At 46.6% G+C, this 20,161-nt stretch overlaps 3 protein-coding genes and 1 long non-coding RNA gene across 5 annotated transcripts; 1 reads left to right on the top strand and 3 right to left on the bottom strand.

The window, feature by feature from the left end:
* The first annotated feature begins 977 nt into the window (after nt 1-977).
* On the top strand, nt 978-2,097 carry B3GNT4 (UDP-GlcNAc:betaGal beta-1,3-N-acetylglucosaminyltransferase 4). The gene has a single exon (XM_053586992.1). It carries the CDS (start codon nt 983-985, stop codon nt 2,054-2,056), a length of 1,074 nt encoding a protein of 357 aa, XP_053442967.1. The 5' UTR covers nt 978-982; the 3' UTR covers nt 2,057-2,097.
* Nucleotides 2,098-2,342: 245 nt separating this feature from the next.
* DIABLO (diablo IAP-binding mitochondrial protein) lies at nt 2,343-18,614 on the bottom strand. The gene is made up of 6 exons (XM_053586999.1): nt 18,516-18,614; nt 17,715-17,841; nt 13,860-13,991; nt 11,576-11,686; nt 11,261-11,357; nt 2,343-3,206 (listed from the first exon to the last, which is right to left on the bottom strand). The coding sequence occupies exons 1-6, from the start codon at nt 18,590-18,592 to the stop codon at nt 3,010-3,012; spliced, it is 741 nt and encodes a 246-aa protein (XP_053442974.1). The 5' UTR covers nt 18,593-18,614; the 3' UTR covers nt 2,343-3,009.
* On the bottom strand, nt 12,445-13,420 carry LOC128583097 (succinate dehydrogenase [ubiquinone] iron-sulfur subunit, mitochondrial-like). Its single transcript, XM_053586997.1, has one exon. The coding sequence runs from the start codon at nt 13,370-13,372 to the stop codon at nt 12,548-12,550; it is 825 nt and encodes a 274-aa protein (XP_053442972.1). The 5' UTR covers nt 13,373-13,420; the 3' UTR covers nt 12,445-12,547.
* On the bottom strand, nt 17,769-19,962 carry LOC128583105 (uncharacterized). Of its 2 annotated transcripts, none has more exons than XR_008379379.1 (3): nt 19,740-19,962; nt 18,516-19,091; nt 17,769-17,841 (listed from the first exon to the last, which is right to left on the bottom strand). It is a non-coding gene; the product is annotated as an uncharacterized LOC128583105 (long non-coding RNA). The 2 variants fall into 2 exon arrangements; XR_008379380.1 differs by having other exon boundaries at nt 18,516-19,086.
* Between the last annotated feature and the right edge of the window lie 199 nt (nt 19,963-20,161).

Raw genomic sequence — 20,161 nt, 5'->3', positions numbered from 1 at the left:
GCTTTTCTGGTGGTAGCAGTAGGGACAACAGGGATGAGGCTGCTGTAGGTAGACTGTTCAGCAGTGCAGGAGAGGCAGATGGACACTGACGGGACAAAAACAGCAACTGGGACATTGAATCCTGGCTTTGCCACTGTGAGTAGGTTACTCTGGTGGATTCTGTTTCCTTGTCCTTTTCTTTGGATTGCTGAGGGACCTAGTGGGAGAAGTTGCACTCTGCACATGGTGGGAAGAGGGGGGCACAGGGCAGCCTTGGGAGTCATCCCTGGTACGAGTCACCAGATTTCCTGCTCCTGTCCTGCCTGTGTGCTTTTGTCCAAAGTCCAGTTAAACTGACTCCCTCCGGATACCCCCACCCCTGGAGGCAGGTGTGAAGGGGATGTTCCCTGGTGGCCACGTTCCTCTCCTATCTCTGGAAGAATTGCACCCCCTAAGCACAGTGCCTGTGCCAGGTCATCTCAGAGACGCCCAACACGGCCTGCCACAAATGCACCAGGCAGACACCAGAGGTTTTTTTTCTTAAATGATTTGACTTCAGACTTCAAGAACCCTGAGCGTCAGGTTTCACACTTAGAATGAATTTCATCCAAAGCTAAACTAAGTCTATGCCATTTTCACTATTGTCACTAAAACTCATCAAGTATTTGAATTGCCTGGAAAGGCTAGGAATGTTTATGGTGTCTCAGTTTTAAAGTGGCTGCAAGTCCTTTGGGGAAAATGTTAACCTAAGAGCCCACAGCTGATGACAGAGGAAGGCAGGGATGGCTCAACAGGTGTGCTTAGTGCATCCTTCCAGGCTGAGATTGTGGAAAGAGCCAGCAGACATGCTGAGAGTAAAAGGTATCCCCAAAGGCCAGCAGGGGATACCTTAGCTGCTGGGTTGCAGGTAACTCTCACTCAGCTTGTGGGGACAGGGCCCCTGGCAAAGTAGGAGGCAGGCCAGGGCCCTGCTCAGGCCACTGTTTCCTTGCAGGGACTTGCAATGCTGCGCAGGCTGGCCTGGCTGCTCCTCTACAGCCTCTTCGTGCTGCTGCTCAGCAGCCTGCTCTTCCTGCGGAAGGAGGCCAAGCCAGCGGGGGACACCACAGCCCACCAGCCTTTCTGGGCTCCTCCAGGGCCCCGCCAGAGCCAGTGTCCACCTAACCGCACAGTGGCTAATGCCTCCCTGTCTCTGCCTAGCCGTCACCGCCTCTTCTTGACCTATCGCCACTGCCGAAACTTCTCCATCTTGCTAGAGCCTTCCAGCTGCTCCAAGGACACCTTCCTGCTCCTGGCCATCAAGTCACAGCCTGGTCATGTGGAGCGACGAGCGGCTATCCGTAGCACATGGGGCCGGGTTGGGGGCTGGGCCAGGGGCTGGGGGCTAAAGCTGATATTCCTATTAGGGGTGGCCAGAGCCACACCCCCTGCCCAGCTACTGGCCTATGAGAGTGCCGAGTTTGATGACATCCTGCAGTGGGACTTTGCTGAGGATTTCTTCAACCTGACACTCAAAGAGCTGCACCTGCAGCGCTGGGTAGCAGCTGCCTGCCCCCAGGCCAACTTCATGCTAAAGGGAGATGATGACGTCTTTGTCCATGTTCCCAATGTGCTGGAGTTCCTGGATGGCCGGGACCCAGCCCAGGATCTCCTGGTAGGAGATGTCATCCGCCAGGCCCTGCCCAACAGGAACACCAAAGTCAAATACTTCATCCCGCCCTCCATGTACAGAGCCCATCACTACCCACCCTATGCTGGGGGTGGAGGGTATGTCATGTCCAGAGCCACTGTGCAGCGCCTTCAAGCAGTGGTAGAAGAGACAGAACTCTTCCCCATTGATGACGTCTTTGTGGGTATGTGCCTGAGAAAGCTGGGGGTGAGCCCCACACACCATGCTGGCTTCAAGACATTTGGAATACAACAACCCCTGGACCCCCTGGACCCTTGCCTATACCGGGGGCTTCTGCTGGTGCACCGCCTCAGCCCCCTGGAGATGTGGACCATGTGGGCATTGGTGACAGATGAGGGGCTCAAGTGTGCAGCTGCCCCTAGACCCCAACTCCGAGGGGTAGGTTGACCAACAGCCCAAGAGGACTTATGTTAATTTATCATGATGAAAAATTGGTCCTTGTGGGTCTGCAGGAAATGTTACCTTTGTTTTTATAAAACACCCCTCACCCCCATTAACTCTGATTAAAGACTGCCTTAGCTGACTTGTCCTGTGTGTTGAATGTATGCCAAACTGCAGCAAATGCTGCCAGAAATCTATGGGGCTAGCTGTAACACCTGGCGCTCTGCCAGCCTGGGGTCTGGAGGAGGGAGGCTGCACAGGGCCCCAGAAGACACACATTTTTTTTTTTAAATGCAAAAAAATTTATTCTTTTCCTTTAGATACAACAGAGAAACTCAAAGGCAAGAAGGAAACAAGAGGCAAGTGTTAGAACAGTCCTGTTGAGAGCACCAGGTAAACACCTACATTCATTCCCTTAATGATAGCAGACCTTTGACTCATTGGCCTAAGCTGTCCTTACGGTGCAGTGGGGCCAGACCAGAGAAGGCATTAGAAACACTCACAAATCTTACTAACCAGACAGGCTCCCCTGCCCCCCAAAACTCACATCCCTACAGAAGGAGCAAATCCTACATTATATTTGAATATGTGAATAAGATGAAAACTGAAGCTAAACAGCTACTGAACTGAAGGGCATGATAAAAATGACACCTCTCTGGCCCAGGTTGACAAATACTTTGGGTGAGGTAAAAGGATCAGGGGGTGAGAGAGCAGCTACGTGGAATGAGGTGAGATGTTAATAAAGGTGCCAGTGCCCAAGGGCTAGGAACAAGGTCCAGTACAAGCCTGAGACCCTCAGGAGGGCGAGGCCAGGCACTCACAGCTCACAAAGGCCTCTAGCCTGATTGGCCAGGGTAGGACCTGCTACCTTTTCCCTATGCAGAAAATCATGCCAACCCTGGGCAGGATGGCACCTACCACTGCACTGAGATAGCAGACAGGACAGTGGGCTTAGGCCCTTAATCCTCTCGCAGGTAGGCCTCCTGCTCCGGCTCAGCCCTCTCGATCCCTTCTTCCTGTGTTTTCTGACGGAGCTCTTCTGTCTGTGCTTCTGCCAGCTTGGTTTCTGCTTTCTGGGAGAGCTGGCGTACCTCCTGCACCTGCAGTTTCACCAGCTGAATGTGATTCCTGGCGGTTACACAGGCCTGATCTGCTCCTGCCAAAAGATGAGACAATTGAGCCGGGCAAACAGGGTAGGAGGGGCACACATGGACACAGGAAAGCCTGGGGGCACTATGGTTGTCATCTGAGCCCCTCCTCGGGTCAAGTTCCCTGGAGCAAAGAATCTTTCTCTTCCAAGTCCAGGTCTGCATTGAACTAACCAACACTTTATTGTCAAAACCCCAGTATTTATCTTTAGCTCTCAGCAGCTAACATGATTACTAAATCCAACTCCACAATCACCTTTATAGCTATCTAGCTCTTAGTACAGACCTTTTATGAATTTAAATTTTTAACTACACAAGTCACAGATTCTTTTTGACAAATTAAGAAATCACTAAAAAGGGCCAGCCGGACATGGTGGCTCATGCCTGTAATCCTAGCACTCTGGGAGGCTGAGGTGGGTAGACTGCCTGAGCTCACAGGTTCTAGACCAGCTTGAGCCAGAGTGAGACTTAGCCGGGCGCCAGTAATCCTAGCTACTTGGGAAGTTGAGGCAAGAGAATTGCTTGAGCCCAAGAGTTTGAAGTTTCTGTGAGCTATGACACCATGGCAAAAGTGAGACTGTCCCCATTAAAAAAAGTTTACTTGTTGCTAGTGTATTTCATTGTATGGATTTGCAGATTTTATCAATTTGTCCCTAGAACGTTTGGGTTTTTTTTTTTTGAGACAGAGCCTCAAGCTGTCACCCTGGGTAGAGTACCATGGCATCATAGCTCATAGCAACCTCCAACTCCTAGGCTCAAGTGATTCTCCTGCCTCTGCCTCCCAAGTAGCTGGGACTACAGGCGCCTGTCACAATGCCCAGCTATTTTTTTGGTTGCAGTTGTCACTATTGTTTGGCAGGTCCGGGCTGGATTTGAACCCACCAGCTCAGGTGTATGTGGTTGGTGCCTTAGAAACTTGAGCCACAGGCACCGAGCCTTTTTCTTTTTTTTTTTTGAAACAGAGTCTCACTCATCGCCTTCAGTAGAGTGCTATGCCATCACAGCTCACAGCAACCTCCAGCTCCTGGGCTTAGGTGATTCTCTTGCCTCAGTCTCCTGAGTAGCTGGGACTACAGGCACCCGCCACAACACCTGTCTATTTTTTTTGTTGCAGTTTGGTCGGGGATGGGTTCGAACCTGCCACCTTCGGTATACGGGGCTGGCACCCTACTCACTGAGCAGCAGGCGCTGCCTGTTTTTTTTTGAGACCTATGTTTTACTTCTAAGTGAAATTGAAGTATAGTTGTGGTACTGCCTTCGTCCAGTTTGGGATCAGGAGGATGCTGGTTCCTACAGTTATAATAGGAGGCTTGTTGCCATTTTTACACACTAGCACCCTTTCTGTGATGTAGGAATTATGACTTTTGACCATTTGATAAAACTCTCCCAAAAAAACGCTTAGGGCTTGGCGCCTGTAGGTCAGTGGCTAGGGCGCCGGCCACATACACCAGGGCTGGTGGGTTCGAACCCAGCTGGGACCTGCTAAACAATGACGACAACAACAACAATAAAAAAAATAGCAGGGCAGGGGCGGTTCCTGTGGCTCAAAGGGTAGGGCGCCAGCCCCATATGCCGGAGGTTGCAGGTTCAAACCCAGCCTTGGCTAAAAAATAAAAATAGCAGGGCGTTGTGGCAGGTGCCTATAATCCCGCTACTTGGGAGGCTGAGGCAACAGAGTCACTGAAGCCTAAGAGTTGGTGGTTGCTGTGACCTGTGACGCCATGACACACTACTGAGGGCAACACAGTGAGACTCTATCTCAGAAAAAAAAAACCAAAAAAACAAGAAAAACAGCTTGGGCCTGGTATCCATCTTAGCGGCACAAAAATCTTTAAATGCCATTTCAACTTTTATGTACTGGTTTTATGTAGATTCTTTACTTCATGAGCCAATTTGGAATTTATATAAAGGTCATAATATTCTCATATAATTAAAAAAATCCATCCTTATCTATAATGGCCCTTTCTGACATTACTCATGCTCTTTCTCTAAAAAGTCATACTTGCGGGGTGTGGTGGCTCACAGCTGTAATCCTAGTACTCTGGAAGGCTAAGGTGGATGGACTGCTTGAGCTCAGGAGTTCAAGATCAGCCTGAGCAAGAGGGAGATCTGTCTCTACTTAAAAAAAAAAAAAATAGAAAAACTAGGTGGGGAGTTGTGGCGAGTGCCTGTACCCTCAGCTACTCAGGAGGCTAAGGCAAGAGGATCTTTTGAGCCCAACAGTTTGAGGTTGGTGTGAGCTATGATGCCACCACACCATATCTAGGATGACAGAGTGAGATTTTATCTCAGGGAAAAAAAAAGTCATACTTGCCAACCTTTGCCTAATTTTTCAATCTTGTCAAGGAAAGAGACTGCCTTTTTGATTAACTTTTTCTACTTAATTTCTTCATATACCTTTTATCTTTTTGTTGTTGTGCTGCTTTTGTCTATTTATTTCACTTTTTATAACTTAGTTAGAAATGTAGTTTGGCCAAGCAAGGTGGGTCACAACTCTGATTCCCAGCAGTTTTGGCAGCTGAGATGGGAGAATCTATTGAGGCCTGGAGTTTGAGAACAGTCTGGGCAAAATGGCAAGATCCCATCTACACCAAAAAATTTAAAAAATTAGCCAGGCATGGGTGGGGCATGACTGAGGTTCTAGGTACTCTGGAGGCTAAGGCAGGAGGATGAGCTAGGGCCCAGGAAGTCGAGGTGATTATAATGAGCTATGAGTGGCCCAGTGTACCCCAGCTTGGGGTACACAGCAAGACTCTGTCTCTTTTTTTTTTTGGTAAAGACAGAGTCTCACTGTACCGCTCTCGGTAGAGTGCCATGACATCACACGGCTCACAGCAACCTGTAACTCTTGGGGTTACACGATTCTCCTGCCTCAGCCTCCCAAGCAGCTGGGACTACAGGCACCCGCCACAACGCCCAGCTATTTTTTTGTTGCAGTTTGGTGGGGGCTGGGTTTGAACCCGCCACCCTCGGCATATGGGGCCGGCGCCCCACTCACTGAACCACAGGCGCCGCCCAAGACTCTGTCTCTTAAAGAAACACAAAAAACATGTTTTTAAAATTTTTTGGTGTAAGGAATTTTTTTGGTGGTGGCCTGAGGGTCAGCGAATGTAGTAAAGGATTTGGTTATCTTCCTTTGTCACTTGGCACAAAATCATTTTTTTCACAGTTTGCATCTTAAAAGATTATGTGTTTTGGGGGGTGTGGGGGCAAAGTTTTATGTTCAGTATATATATATATATATATATTTGGTTAATATATATAAAAATTATTCTGTCCCAATTTTTAATACTTGGTCTTCCTAATCTGTGAGCCACTGAGATGTACACACTGAATTTCTTCTTGTAATTCTATCAGTTTTTGCCTTATTAGATACATATTTCATGATTGATACTGTCTTGATGAATTATTTTCTGTCCTATTTATTGCTTTTTGCCTTAAATCCTTTCTCTGATTACTGATATTGTTCTGTGAGCCTTTTTAGGTAGGTTTCTGTAATTGTTCAGCTTATCTTTGTATAATTTTCTACCTTCCTGTGCTACGTTATTTTAGGAATGCCTCTGTAAATATTTTTTGATCCATTTATTAATTTGGACCCTATCCACTAGTGTCATTTAATAAGTTTAATCTATTCTTATTGTAATTACTGATGTTTGAAATTATTTCTATTATTTTGTACTTTCTCATTTTCTTTTAAAACTTTTTCTACCTCAATTGAATTTATCAAGTTTTCTTTGCCTCGTTCCCCTACTCATACTAATTCTATGGTAGTGTTTAATCTTCTTTCCAAATAAGAAAGCATAGCATCATTTTACTTCTTCCCCAAGCTGGTTTGAATATTTAAAAATCTGTTTTACACTCAGAACTTCTGAAAAGTTTTACTTTGTTTATCATTTTGTTTGTTATTCTTATATCTTACCTTATTTTTTTTTTTTTGAGACAGTCTCACTTTCTTGCCCCCAGTAGAGTGCCCTGGTGTCATAGCTTATAGCAACTTCAAACTCTTGAGCTCAAGTGATTCTCTCGCCTAGGTCTCCTGAGTAGCTGGGACTGGAGACGCCCCCCCACAATGCCTGGCTATTTATACGATAGTTTTTCCAGAAAGTATATGTAGATGGTAATTTTTTTTTTTTTGAGACAGAGTCTCACTTTGTCACCCTTGGTAGGGTGCCATTGCATCATAGCTCACAGCAACCTCAAACGCTTGACCTCAAGCGATTCTCTTGCCTCAGCCTCCTAAGTAGCTAGGAGGTGCCCACTGTAACATCCAGCTATTTTTAGAAATGGAGTCTCACTCTTGCTCAGGCCAGTCTCAAATCTGTAAGCTCAGGCAATCTACTCCCCTTGGGCTCCCTGAACACTAGGATTATAGATGTGAGCCACTGCGCCTGGCCTGTATGTCTGAATTTTAATGATAGTTGGTTGGATATAAAATTTTAGGTTACTGATTTGTCACCTTGCATCTAGTGATGCTGATTAAGAATAACACTGGCTAGGCGTGTGGCTCATGCCTGTAATCCTAGCACTTGGGGAAGCAGCGACAGGTAGATTGCTTGAGGTCAGGAGTTTGAGAGGAGCATAAGCAAGAGTAACAAACCACATCTCTAAAAACTAGACAGGCACTGTGGGGCAAAGGGATAACTTGAGTTCATTAGTTGGAGGAGCTATGACACCATGGTACTCCACCAAGAGCAACAAAGTGAGACTATCTCAAAAAAAAAAAAAAAAAAAAGAGGAATAATGTCTAATTCTACCTCCTTGTTAGGTAATCCTTTTTCTTTCTAGTAGCTTTTAGGATTTCTCTTTTTTTTTTTTTTTGAGAAAGTCTCACTTTGTCACTCTCCATAGAGTCCTGTAGTGTCATAGCCCATAGCAACCTCAAACTCTTTGGCTCAAGCGATTCTCTTGCCTCAGCCTCCCGAGTAGTTGGGACTATAGCGACCCACCACAATGCCTCACTACTTTTAGAGATGAGATCTTACTCTGGCTCAGGCTGGTCTCGAACTTGTGAGCTCAGGCGATCCACCCGCCTTGGCCTCCCAGAGTGCTAGGATTACAGGAGTCAACCACTGCACCCAGCTCTTCTGACTTTTTGTAATATAATTTTACTTGTGTTTAAAAAAATTTTTTTTTTTCAGAACTTTTGAGAGCCCTTTCATTTAGTTCTGGGAAAATTTCTTTTTTTTTTTTTTTCCAGATAGTGCTTATAACATTTCTCTCCCTTTTTTCTCACTTCAAAGGCTGCTGAGGCAAGTGGTGAAGGCTGTCAGGGGAGGTTCCTGATGTTATACAGCTCAACACATCTTCCTGTATGGCACCTGAGAACCCCACTGCCACCTTTTTGTGATACCAGTGCTGCTTCACACTTAATGTTGTTTCATTCTTTGTTCCAATCCTACTTTGAGAATCTCTTTTTTTTTTTCTTTTTTTGAGACAGAGTGCCACGGTGTCACAGATCACAGCAACCTCCAACTCTTGTGCTTAAGCGATTCTCTTGCCTCAGCCTCCCAAGTACCTGGGACTACAGGCACCTGCCACAATGCCTGGCTATTTTTTGGTTGTAGTTGTCATTGCTGTTTGACAGGCCCAGGCTGGGTTTGAACCTGCCAGCCCCGGTGTATGTGGCCAGTGCCCTAATCGCTCGCTGAGCTATGGGCACTGAGCCAGAGAATCTCTGATTCTTGAAGTTTTAGTTCACTAAGAATTCTTTTTCTGGCCAGGCGCAGTGGCTCACACCTATAATCCCAACACTCTGAGAAGCTGAGGTGGGTGGATTGCTTCAGGAGTTCAAGACCAGCCTGACTAAGAGGGAGAACCCCGTCTCTACTAAAAACAGAAAAAGTAGATGAGTGTTGTGGTGGGCTCCTGTAGTCCCAGGTATTCCAGAGGCTGAGGCAAGAGGATTATTTGGGCTACAATGGCACTCACTCCAGGGTGACAGAGTGAGACTCTGTCTCATCCCCCTGTCCCCACAAAAAGAATTCCTTTTTCTTTTTCAGTATGGTTATGGAATACTCATTTACTTAAAAGAAAGAAAAATCCTTTTTAAGATTTGCTGCTAGAGGCTCGGCACCTGTAGCACAGTGGTTATGGCGCTGGCCACATGCACCGAGGCCGGTGGGTTTCTTTTTTTTTTTTTTGGTAGAGACAGAGTCTCACTTTACTGCCCTTGGTAGAGTGCTATGGCGTCACACGGCTCACAGCAACCTCCAGCTCTTGGGCTTCCGCGATTCTCTTGCCTCAGCCTCCCGAGCAGCTGGGACTACAGGCGCCCGTCACAACGCCCGGCTATTTTTTTGTTTTTGTTGCAGTTTGGCCAGGGCTGGGTTTGAACCCGCCACCTTCGGCATATGGGGCTGGCGCCCTACTCACTGAGCCACAGGCGCCGCCCAGGCCGGTGGGTTTCAACTCAGCCCAAGCCAGCTAAACAACAACTGCAACAAAAAAATAGCGGGGCGTTGTGGCAGACGCCTGTAGTCCCAGCTACTTGGGAGGCTGAGGCAAGAGAATCACTTAAGCTCCAGAGTGTGAGATTGCTGTGAGCTGTGATGCCACAGCACTCTACCTAGAGCAACATAGTGAAACTCTGTCTCAAAAAAAAAAAAAAAAAGATTTGCTGCTAGATGCTAGTCTGCTATTTTGAAATTAGAAAACAAAAGTTATTTTTATATACCAGTTTCTTAGTAAGAGCTGATTCTAGGCTGTAATTTCTGTGAGCCTACCTGTTTAAAACCAATTAGGTAAGATTTTAAACTAGGGTTTTCCTCAAAATACATTTCAAAAAACCACTCAGCTCAAGCTCACTGGATAGTTAATAATGTTCAAAAAACTGGTGAATAAATCACTGCATTTTCGTTTTTGAGGCACTAAGAGATGCAGAGGACACTGCCTTGACTACTAGTTTTGACTTTGGAATTTGACCAACTCAAGTGAATCTCAATTAAACAGCTTATATATCATACCAAGGTATCTTATGCAAATTACTTAACTCATCTAATCCCCAGTTTCTTCATCTCTAAAGTAGGAAAGATAAACATCATAGGAACCATAGGGATTAAATTAAAGGTACTTATGAAAACCTGAAATAGATAAATACTCCACATTTTTTCCTAGTTTTGCCACTCACTATGATTCCAGGTCTCATCCAATTCTGTCATTCTGTGACTTAATAAATTGCCTGGATTATTAAAAAAAAAATGCTATTGGAAGCAATAAAAAACAAAGCAAAGCAAAAAAAAAACTATTTGGAAGCAATCAGATTTTTCAATGGCAATGGTTTTATTTTTCTTATTCAAGATATTAGGAACCTAACTTCTACTGATATGCTGTACATGGCTATTTGTTTTCCTACTGAGCAAATAAAATGTTAATATATTCGAAATGGAAAAAATTTTGACAGTCTTTTTTTGAGACAGAGTCTCATTAGGTTGCCCTTGGTAGAGTGCCGTGGTGTCACAGTTCACAGCAACCTCAAACTTTTGGGGTTAAGTGATTCCTGTCTCAGTCTCCCAAGTAGCTGTGACTACAGGCACCCGTCACGAAGCCTGGCTATTTTTTTGATGTAGTTGTCATTGTTGTTTAGCTGCCTGGGCTGGGTTCAAACCCGCCAGCCTCAATGTATGTGGCTGGTGCCCTACCCACTGAGATACGGGTGTTGCCATTTTTTTTTTAGAGACAGTCTTACCATATATTGCCCTTGGCACAGTTCCGTGGTGTCACAGCTCACAGCAACCTCCAACTCTTGAGCTTCAGAGATTCTCTTGTCTCAGCCTCCCATGTAGCTGGGACTACAAGCACCTGCCACAACGCCCGGCTATTTTTTGGTTGTAGTTGTCATTGTTGTTTGGCAGGCCCAGGCTAGGTTTGAACCTGCCAGCTTCAGTGTATGTGTCTGGCACCCTAGTGGCTGAGCTACAGGTGCCAAGCCAAAATGGGAAAAATTTCTTACAAAATTAGAGCCACAACCGACCATCAATCAGATAATCTAATATAATTTCTCAATTTAGAAAAAGATGAAACTCAGCTGGCATCTCCTTAGTAAAAAAGTAAAACTTTAACCTACCAGTTTGGTATGCAGCTTCTGCTGCCATTTCTGAAAGACTAACTGCAGTCATCCAAGTGGTTTCTAGCTTCAAGTATTCTTGCTGTTTTGAAGTCATCTGCAAATTAAGCAAAGTGCTTCAGACAACATGAAGAGGTTTAACACATGTAAATGGACTTACTCAAAGTAGGGTTAGAAAACAGTTACTGGTAAAAAAAAAAAAAGAAAAGAAAACAGTTACTGGTTAGATTGATTAGATATAATTTAGTAATTTAGATACTATAATACAAGGAGGTAGGACATTAATACAGACATGTCTAATAACTTTTTGCTTACCTCAACTCTGGCTCCTATGATCACCTGCCATACTTCATCTTCCTCCTGTGAATTCATTTTCCCAAGTAAACTTGTATATTGTCGGTACAGAGAAATTAAGGTATAAACAGCCTACAAATATAGAATAAATAAATGTGAGTAAAATGAAGCATATCAGGATTAATGAGATTTCTATTTCAAGGAGGTGAAGTCTCATTAGAGCAAACTGGCTCTTTAGTCCTCTGACTTTCTCAAGTTTTACTATTATCGTATGAAGTAAAGCCATCATTCCAGGACCTTAGTTTCTCCACCTATAAACTTTTTTGTTTCTTGGGCCGCGCCTGTGGCTCAGTCGGTAAGGGGCCGGCCCCATATACCAAGGGTGGCGGGTTCAAACCCGGCCCCGGCCAAACTGCAACTTTTTTGTTTCTTAAAGCTTTTTAGCAATTCAGACATAGAGACTACAATGCAAAGGGAAAGCTCAAAGTTGAGAAAAAAAACTAGTAGAAAATATAGGTAAAATAAATGTTAATAATTGAAATTTTTAAATACTTTTTGTTAATAAAGTAGAATAACATTTATTTATTTCTTAAAATTTTTATTATATATGCTGTGTTCATGGAAAATCAAGCCATGATTGATTCTTTTTTTTTTTTTTTTTGTAGAGACAGAGTCTCACTTTATGGCCCTCGGTAGAGTGCCGTGGCCTCACACAGCTCACAGCAACCTCCAACTCCTGGGCTTAAGCGATTCTCTTGCCTCAGCCTCCCGAGTAGCTGGGACTACAGGCACCCGCCACAACGCCCGGCTATTTTTTGGTTGCAGTTTGGCCGGGGCCGGGTCTGAACCCGCCACCCTCGGTATATGGGGCCCGGCACCTTACCGACTGAGCCACAGGCGCCGCCCCATGATTGATTCTTTAAAGAACTCAAATCAGATATAAATTAAGTTCAGCTCTGAGCTGGTTACAAGTCACGTTTAGCACAGAAACAGCTAAGCTGAAGCTTTCTTTTCTTTATAGGTTACCATCATTTTCTTGATTTCAGCAATAGCTTTCCCTGGATTCAGACCCTTGGGACATGTCCTGGTGCAGTTCATGATGGTGTGGCAACGGTACAGAGAGAAGGGGTCCTGCAGCTTGGCCAGGCGCTCCTCTGTGAAGTCGATCATCCAGCGGTAGGCCTGCATAAGAACTGCAGGCCCCAGATATTTGTCTCCGTTCCACCAGTAGCTGGGGCAGCTGGTGCTGCAGCAGGCACAGAGAATGCACTCGTAGAGCCCATCCAGTTTCTCACGATCTTCTATAGACTGCAGATACTGCTGCTTGCCTTCTTGGGATTCATCCTTCTTCAGATAAGGCTTGATGGATTTGTACTGTGCATAGAAGTTGCTCAAATCAGGAACAAGATCCTTTATCACATACATGTGTGGAAGAGGGTAGATTTTTGAGACTTTATTGAGGTTGGTGTCAATTCTTCGGGTGCAAGCTAGAGTGTTGCCTCCATTGATGTTCATTGCACAGGAGCCACAGATACCTTCTCTGCATGATCTTCGAAAGGTCAAGGTTGAATCAATTTCATTCTTAATCTTGATTAAAGCATCCAATACCATAGGGCCACACTTATTCAGATCAACTTCGTAAGTCTGCATACGAGGTTTATCTCCAGTCTTGTCTGGGTCCCATCGGTAGATGGCAAATTTCTTGATCCGGGGGGCTGGAGCTGCAGCTGTCTGGACTCCTCGACAGGCCTGTAGGCAGGATCCCCCAAGGGTTGCTGGGAAGCGGAGCCTCAAGGAGAGAGCGACCACCGCCGCCATCTTGCCTCCTAACCTTTAAATACTTTTGATTTTGGTTATCCACATACTCTCTTTTTCTATTAGATTACTATTCTTTAAATTGTCCTCACAGAGAAGCCTTTAGTGATGGACTTTGGATCCGTTTATCCTTCAGTGAACTAGATCAGCTTGGCTCTCATTTTATACACTTGGTTGTCACATTTAAGATTTTTCTGTAAAAAAAAAGTTTTCTGAAAAAAGTCTAAAAACCAGTGATGTAGATCAGGGCACAATAAACTTTTTGGTAAAGGTCCAGAAAGTAAGTAAATATTTTAGGTTTTAGAGCCTCTGTTGAAACTATTCAAACTCTTGAATGCAGTTATAGACAATACATAAACAAATGAACCTGGCTATGTTCCACTAAAATAAGATCTTTGGATTGGATACAGGCTTTGGATTGGATTTGGTTGTGAGCCACAGTTTATTAACCTCTGGTTTAGAAGATCAAGACTTAAAATAAGAAACATACCTTAGTATATTCAGTGATAGCTTCAATCAGTGCATACGTGGTCTGAGAGAGAAAGGTGGAGGTGCTGTCTGTTACCAAAGACACTGCCCTCCTCATTAATGCATCGTTACTGAGGGAATGAGGCTCTGATTTCTGAAAAACAAACATTGTCATTCAACTTCTAACCTAAAGTTCATGCTGAGAACTGTTACAGACAGCCAAGTAAAAAACATAATTCTCATGTTACTTGGTGCTTTAAGCTGCAACTGCTCTATACTTCTTTTTTTTTTTTGTAGTTTTTGGCCAGGGCAAGGTTTGAACCTGCCAGTGCCCTACTCCTTTGAGCCACAGGTGCCGCCCCTGCCCTATACTTCTTAGGTTAACTTTTTTTAAGGCTTTATTTTGGCTATTTTAAGACAATATAGGGAAATAATTCCAGAGTATGCTTTTTGCTTTTTACCTGCTTTCATTCTGTTCCCAAAAGTAAAGTATTTTTTTTTATATAAAATAAGTGTGACTAGATGTGGTGCTCATGCCTATAATCCCAGCAGTTTGAGAGGCTAAGCTGGGAAAATCACTTGAGGCCAGGAGTTTGAGGCCGGTCTAGGCAACATACACTTAATCTCTATAAAAACATAGAAAAATTATCTGGGTGTGTTACACAGGAGGCTGAGGTAAAAGGATTACTTGAACCCAGGAGTTCAAGATCACACTGAGTTATGAGGGTGCCACTGTGCTCCAGTCTGGGCAACAGAGACCCTGTCTCTAACAATAAAAATTTAACAAACGAAATGCTAATTATAAATCCACAAATTCATGAGGTTATGATTCATTCATTAACATAGTGGTAGATGCTTGAAATATAAGGATGAATAAGAGATATTCTCTGTGCTCAGAGATTTCAGGCAGGAGCAGGGAAAGCAGGATGATAAGTTGTAACAGAACTACAAAAATGAATGCTATCAAGTATAATGGAAGCTCTACGAAGTCTACATGGGTATAGTGGGGCACACATAAGGGAGAAATCAATTCTATGCTGAGTAATTAATAGCTTAGAAAAGGCTTCATTTGGCTCAACACCTGTAGCACAGTGGTTATGGCGCTGGCCACATGCACCAAGGATGGCAGGTTCGAACCAGGCCCAGGCCAGCTAAACAACAATGAAAACTGCCAACAAAAAAATAGCCAGGTGTTGTGGTGGGCGCGTATAGTTCCAGCTACTCGGGTGGCTGAGGCAAGAGATTGCTTAAGCCCAAGAGTTTGAGGTTGCGGTGGGCTATGATGCCATAGCACTCTACCAAGGGCAACATAGTGAGACTCTGTCTCAAAAAAACCGACAAACAGGGTGGCGCCTGTGGCTCAAAGGAGTAGGGCGCCGGCCCCATATGCCAGAGGTGGTGGGTTCAAACCCAGCCTCGGCCAAAAAAAAAAAAAAACCCCAAACAAACAAAAACAATAAAAGAAAGAAAAAAAAAGAAAAGGCTTCATTTATTTGATAAGGATTAAGCTGAGTCTGAAAAGTAAATGAGTCGATGGGGGAAGAACAATTCTGTAAAGAATGAGCAGTATAGTGAGGTGGGAACTCTTCACTCTGACCTTAGGTATTAGGGTTAACAAAGAAAAGATCGATATACACATGTGTAACTACCTCAGGAGTTAAGGAACTGTGGCCACCTTGACTACATACTGGCAACTGTAATGATAGGCCATCCCCACTCTGCCTTTTTCCTCCTCAGCAGAGCAGTATTTGATTATATCAGAAGCAACAAAAAAACTAATTACTCTATGTTCTGTCTTGATTTTGCTATTTAGAGTATAAACAACCAGAATCATTGCATCTTGAAAGCAACAGTCAAGAAATAGCTTTTCATACATGACCAAACCAAGAATTTTATTTATCACATTTATATTGAATCAATTTATTAAATATTATGTACCTTGTACTGAAGAGCTACAAAGGGGAAGAATAATGTTATCTCTGCTTATAAGAAGCTAATTTTGAATAGCCGGGCGTTGTGGCGGGCGCCTGTAGTCCCCACTGCTCGGGAGGCTGAGGCAAGAGAATCGCTTAAGCCCAGGAGTTGGAGGTTGCTGTGAGCTGTGTGAGGCCACAGCACTCTACCGAGGGCCATAAAGTGAGACTCTGTCTCTACAAAAATAAAAAAAAAAAAAAGAAGCTAATTTTGGGACAGTGCCTGTGGCTCAGCGGGTAGGGCGCCGGCCCCATATACCAAGGGTGGTGGGTTCAAACCCAGCCTCGGCTGAACTGCAACAGAAAAATAGCCAGGTGTTGTGGCGGGCGCCTGTAGTCCTAGCTACTCAGGAGGCTGAGGCAAGAGAATCACCTAAGCCCAGGAGTTGGAGGTTGCTGTGAGCAGTGTGATGCCACAGCACTCTACCAAAGGCGATAAAGTGAGACTGTCTCTACAAAAAAAAAAAAAAGAGAGAAGAAGCTAATTTTGACATAAATATTCTGATAAGTCTTCATAATGTGCTACATTTTATAATATGTTTTCTTTTATTCCTCACAACTGTTCAGGGATTACCACTTCTTTTTTCACAGATGATAAAATAGAAGCTCAAAATAGTTATGTAACTTTCCCCAATAATCAAACATTTAGACCTCAAACCAAATCTTCTCTGCAGTATGTACCCTTTTCATTATGCTCTGTCGACTCAGGAGAGTGCCAAAGGCATCATAGTCAAATATCAAAATATATAGTATTAAGTGGCCAGAAACTATGAAAGGCTTTATTTATTTATTTATAGCTCACAGCAGCCTCAAACTCCAGGGCTCAAGCAAGCCTGCCTCAGCCTCCCGAGTAGCTGGGACTACTGCCACTTGCCACTACACGCGGCTTATTTTTTTCTATTTTTAGTAGAGATAGGGTCTTACTCTTGTTCAGGCTGGTCTCAAACTCCTGAGCTCTAGGATCTTCCTGCCTTGGACACCCTCCTGCCTTGTAGTGAGCTATGAAGATACCACTGCATTCCAGCTGGAGACACACCAAGACTCTAAGGCTGAGACAGGAGGACTGCTTGAGCCCAGGAGTTTGAGGTTGCAACAACCCTCTCTCCTCAGGCTCCTGAGTAGCTGGGGCCATAGAAGCTTACTACAACCCCTGATTTTTTTATTTTTAGCAGAGACAGGTCTGGCTCTTGCTCAGGCTGTTCTTGAACTTCTGAGCTCAAGGATCCTACTGTCTGGGCCTCCAAGTGAGCCACTGTGCCTGGCTGACTCCTGCACTTCTGAGTGCCTTCTGCCTGGCAAGACCTTGTCCCCTCACCGGATAAAATCATGGCTTATTCTTTCAGAACATTTCTCTATATACCTTATCAGAGTTACTTTTCTAGACCACCCCTAACTAAAACAAAAAAATCTCCTCACAGTTCTGCCTATTCGCTTATCCTTTTTGTTTTCTTCACAGCACTTACCACCAATTGACAGTTTATATTTTCTCCTTTTATCTCCCCAGAATGTTTTATGAGGACAGAAATTTGTTTTGCTCACCCTTACATTCTCAGTGTATGCCACATAAAAACTGGTCAGTAGGGGGCGGCGCCTGTGGCTCAAAGGAGTAGGGCACCGGCCCCATATGCAGGAGGTGGCGGGTTCAAGCCCAGCCCCGGCCAAAAAATAAAAACAAACAAAAAAATAAACGCTCAATAAATAACTCCATGTGCTGTTTCTATTTAATGAGACAATCACTAGGATTATCAATATATCTGTTCAACTTTGAAAAGGTGCGGGTACAGTAGAAAGACTATCACGTGGGGAAGGGGTGAGAGCCCTTGGTAACAGCATGGGAGCTTGTCCGATACTTCACTGCCCACGTGAGACTTCACGAGGACAAGGTACACCCGACAGCACTTTACCTGCGCGATAGGAACTGCACACAAGGCCACACCAAGTCCCACCGCCACAGTTTGGTGCCATGGTCTTATCAATTCTGAGAAACAGCGCTTCTTCAAGTTAGCCACGACAGGAACACAGCGTCGGTACCTAGAAACACGAGTCAAACACGAGCAGGTACCACCCCCCGTCCGAACCCCTGGCTCTATTCACAGGGACTGGACACTCACACTCGGTTTAGCACGACCCAAAGCGGGATGCGAGGGTGCCCTCCAGAAGACGGGGCGCAGCGGGGCGCGGTGTGACTCGCGGAAGGCACAGCCAACCGGGGAGCGGGGTTTTCAACAGACGCCGGGAAGTTTCAAATGTTAACCTCAAGCCTTTTAGGACTCTGATGCCCGGGCAGGATTTAGCTCCGGACTCCCGGGTTCCGAGTGTGTCAGACAGGCCCGGTCACAAAGACCCAGGGGCTGTGCGGCGCTAGGAGGGGACCCCCGCCCTCGGGAAGAGCGTCCCCTAACAACCCTCTCCCTCAGCTCTCCTCGGGGGCTCGCGGGATTAATGGGAGCTGGCCGGCCCCAAAATGGCCCCGAGACTTGGGGGTCCTGTTTTTAGGAGTTAGAAACTGAAGAGAAAGAAACGCGGGAATTGAATGCCGGGGTCGGTGCCCTCAGACTTCTGACCAGGGCGTGACTCTGCGGCCCGGTTCGTCCGACAAGGAAAAAGCAGTCAAACCAAGAGCGTCCCGCGGACCGGCCCACAGCGCTTCTACGTCGATCCCCAGGGCACCCCTGGTCCTGCCCACTACGCGGCCGCCTAGGTACCTGAAGAAGGCGGCTACGCCCTTCAACAGCCAACTCCTCAGAGCCGCCATCCCGCGGCGGGCGGACGCCGGATGCATACGCCGGAAGTGACGCAAACTCGTGGGCAGAGGGCGGGGCGCGACCCCTTCTCCGCTGACCGGGACTCATGACCACCCCCCCGACCAGAGGAAGCAGTTGGGATTGGGCAAACGGGGAGAGGAGGCGGAGCTGAGGATAACGGTTGTAACGGGTGCGCTGGGGGCCCAACTGCCGGACCTACAGCGCGGGGCCGGGCGGCCTCTCGGCTTGAGAGTCGGGTGTCCGACGCTGGAGAGTGGTCTCGGGTCGGGCGTGAGGCACGAAGTTCTCTGGTCAGCCGTGCGCTGGGGGCGGGAGTGGCGCCGGCTCTGTTCCCCCGCTGGGGGTGGGGGCGGGGAGCGCGCGTTGGCGCTGTCACTTCAGCACCAGGAAATAGGTGGTCCAGCCCGCCAGCAACAGCGCCCCGATGAGCACAGTGTAACTGAGTAGCACGAAGGCGAGCAGCTCCCGCAGCAGTTGCAGCACGTGGACGGTGGACGAGGCCGGCATTGCCCTGCGCTGGAGTCACCGGGAGCCCCTAAGCACGCAGAGGACTGCGCGGCCGAGCCGGCCTGTCCTAGGAGGTCCTGGACCTCAACACGGGAAACCGTGGGAGACACGGCACTGGCATTAGAGACCTCTCTCGCCTAAACCCAAAGTCACCCTAATTATTCGGCTGAGCTGGGCTCTGAGGAGGGAGAAGCCAACGTCGGCTCTTCCCCGCCCGCTGCCACGCCAGTCTTAATCCCCAGCCCTCTCTTCTCACCACCTCCTGCATTTTTAATGCCATGCGCGCCGCTGAAGCTGGCGGAGGCGTCTACCCTCTTCTCGTCGCTCAGGCTGCAGCCCCAGTTGCGGCCCTGCCTAAGCGGGGAAGGGAAGAGCCCCCTGGGGCAAAGGCACCACCAGCCCTCTTGCAGCTCTGGGCCTCCCCCACCCCCCGCCCGAGGCTTGCCTTGGCGGAGTTGGAGGATCACTTGCCGTTGGCCAGCCAGGGGTTCCAGAGGTGGGCATAAATCCTGTCCTGCACTCAGCGTCCCCACCGTGCTCTGTGCATCCGCCCCAACCCTGATAACCTCACCAGACCAGCTCTTCACCTGCCCTGCGACTCTGCCCAGTGACACCTCAATGCCAGCCACTACCTTCCTTCTTGCCCATCTCACTCACTTGGCAAAGTTTACAAAATCCTCCACCACCGGGGCTCCGTAGTTCCTCTCTGGTCTGGTGTCCGAAGGTCGGCCTGCGCGCTCCGGCAATCTGGGTAGGGCTGGGAGATGTTCAGGCAGCAGCAGCACTCGACAACTAGGTGTGGCCTAGAGACCAATTACAACCCCCACATGGTCCCTGAGCTCTGAGGGAGCTGCGCATAGGCGATCCCAGGCCAGGCGGGGCACTGACAACCCTGCCCACTCTCCGCCTATGTCACCACCATAGACAACGGGATTCAGCCGTGGTTTGCAAAGCTCCTGACTTAGATGAGCTGACCAGGAGGTACACTAAGTGGTATTTCAAGCCCCCTCATGTCTTGCTTTTCTAAACACTATAGGTAGGCCACAATACCACCTTTTTTAGCAAACATCAAGAACAGT

Source organism: Nycticebus coucang, chromosome 4, assembly GCF_027406575.1.
Source record: "Nycticebus coucang isolate mNycCou1 chromosome 4, mNycCou1.pri, whole genome shotgun sequence".
Lineage (NCBI taxonomy): Eukaryota > Metazoa > Chordata > Mammalia > Primates > Lorisidae > Nycticebus > Nycticebus coucang.
Note: the sequence above shows the minus strand (reverse complement) of the source record. Positions and strands in the feature narration are given on the sequence as shown.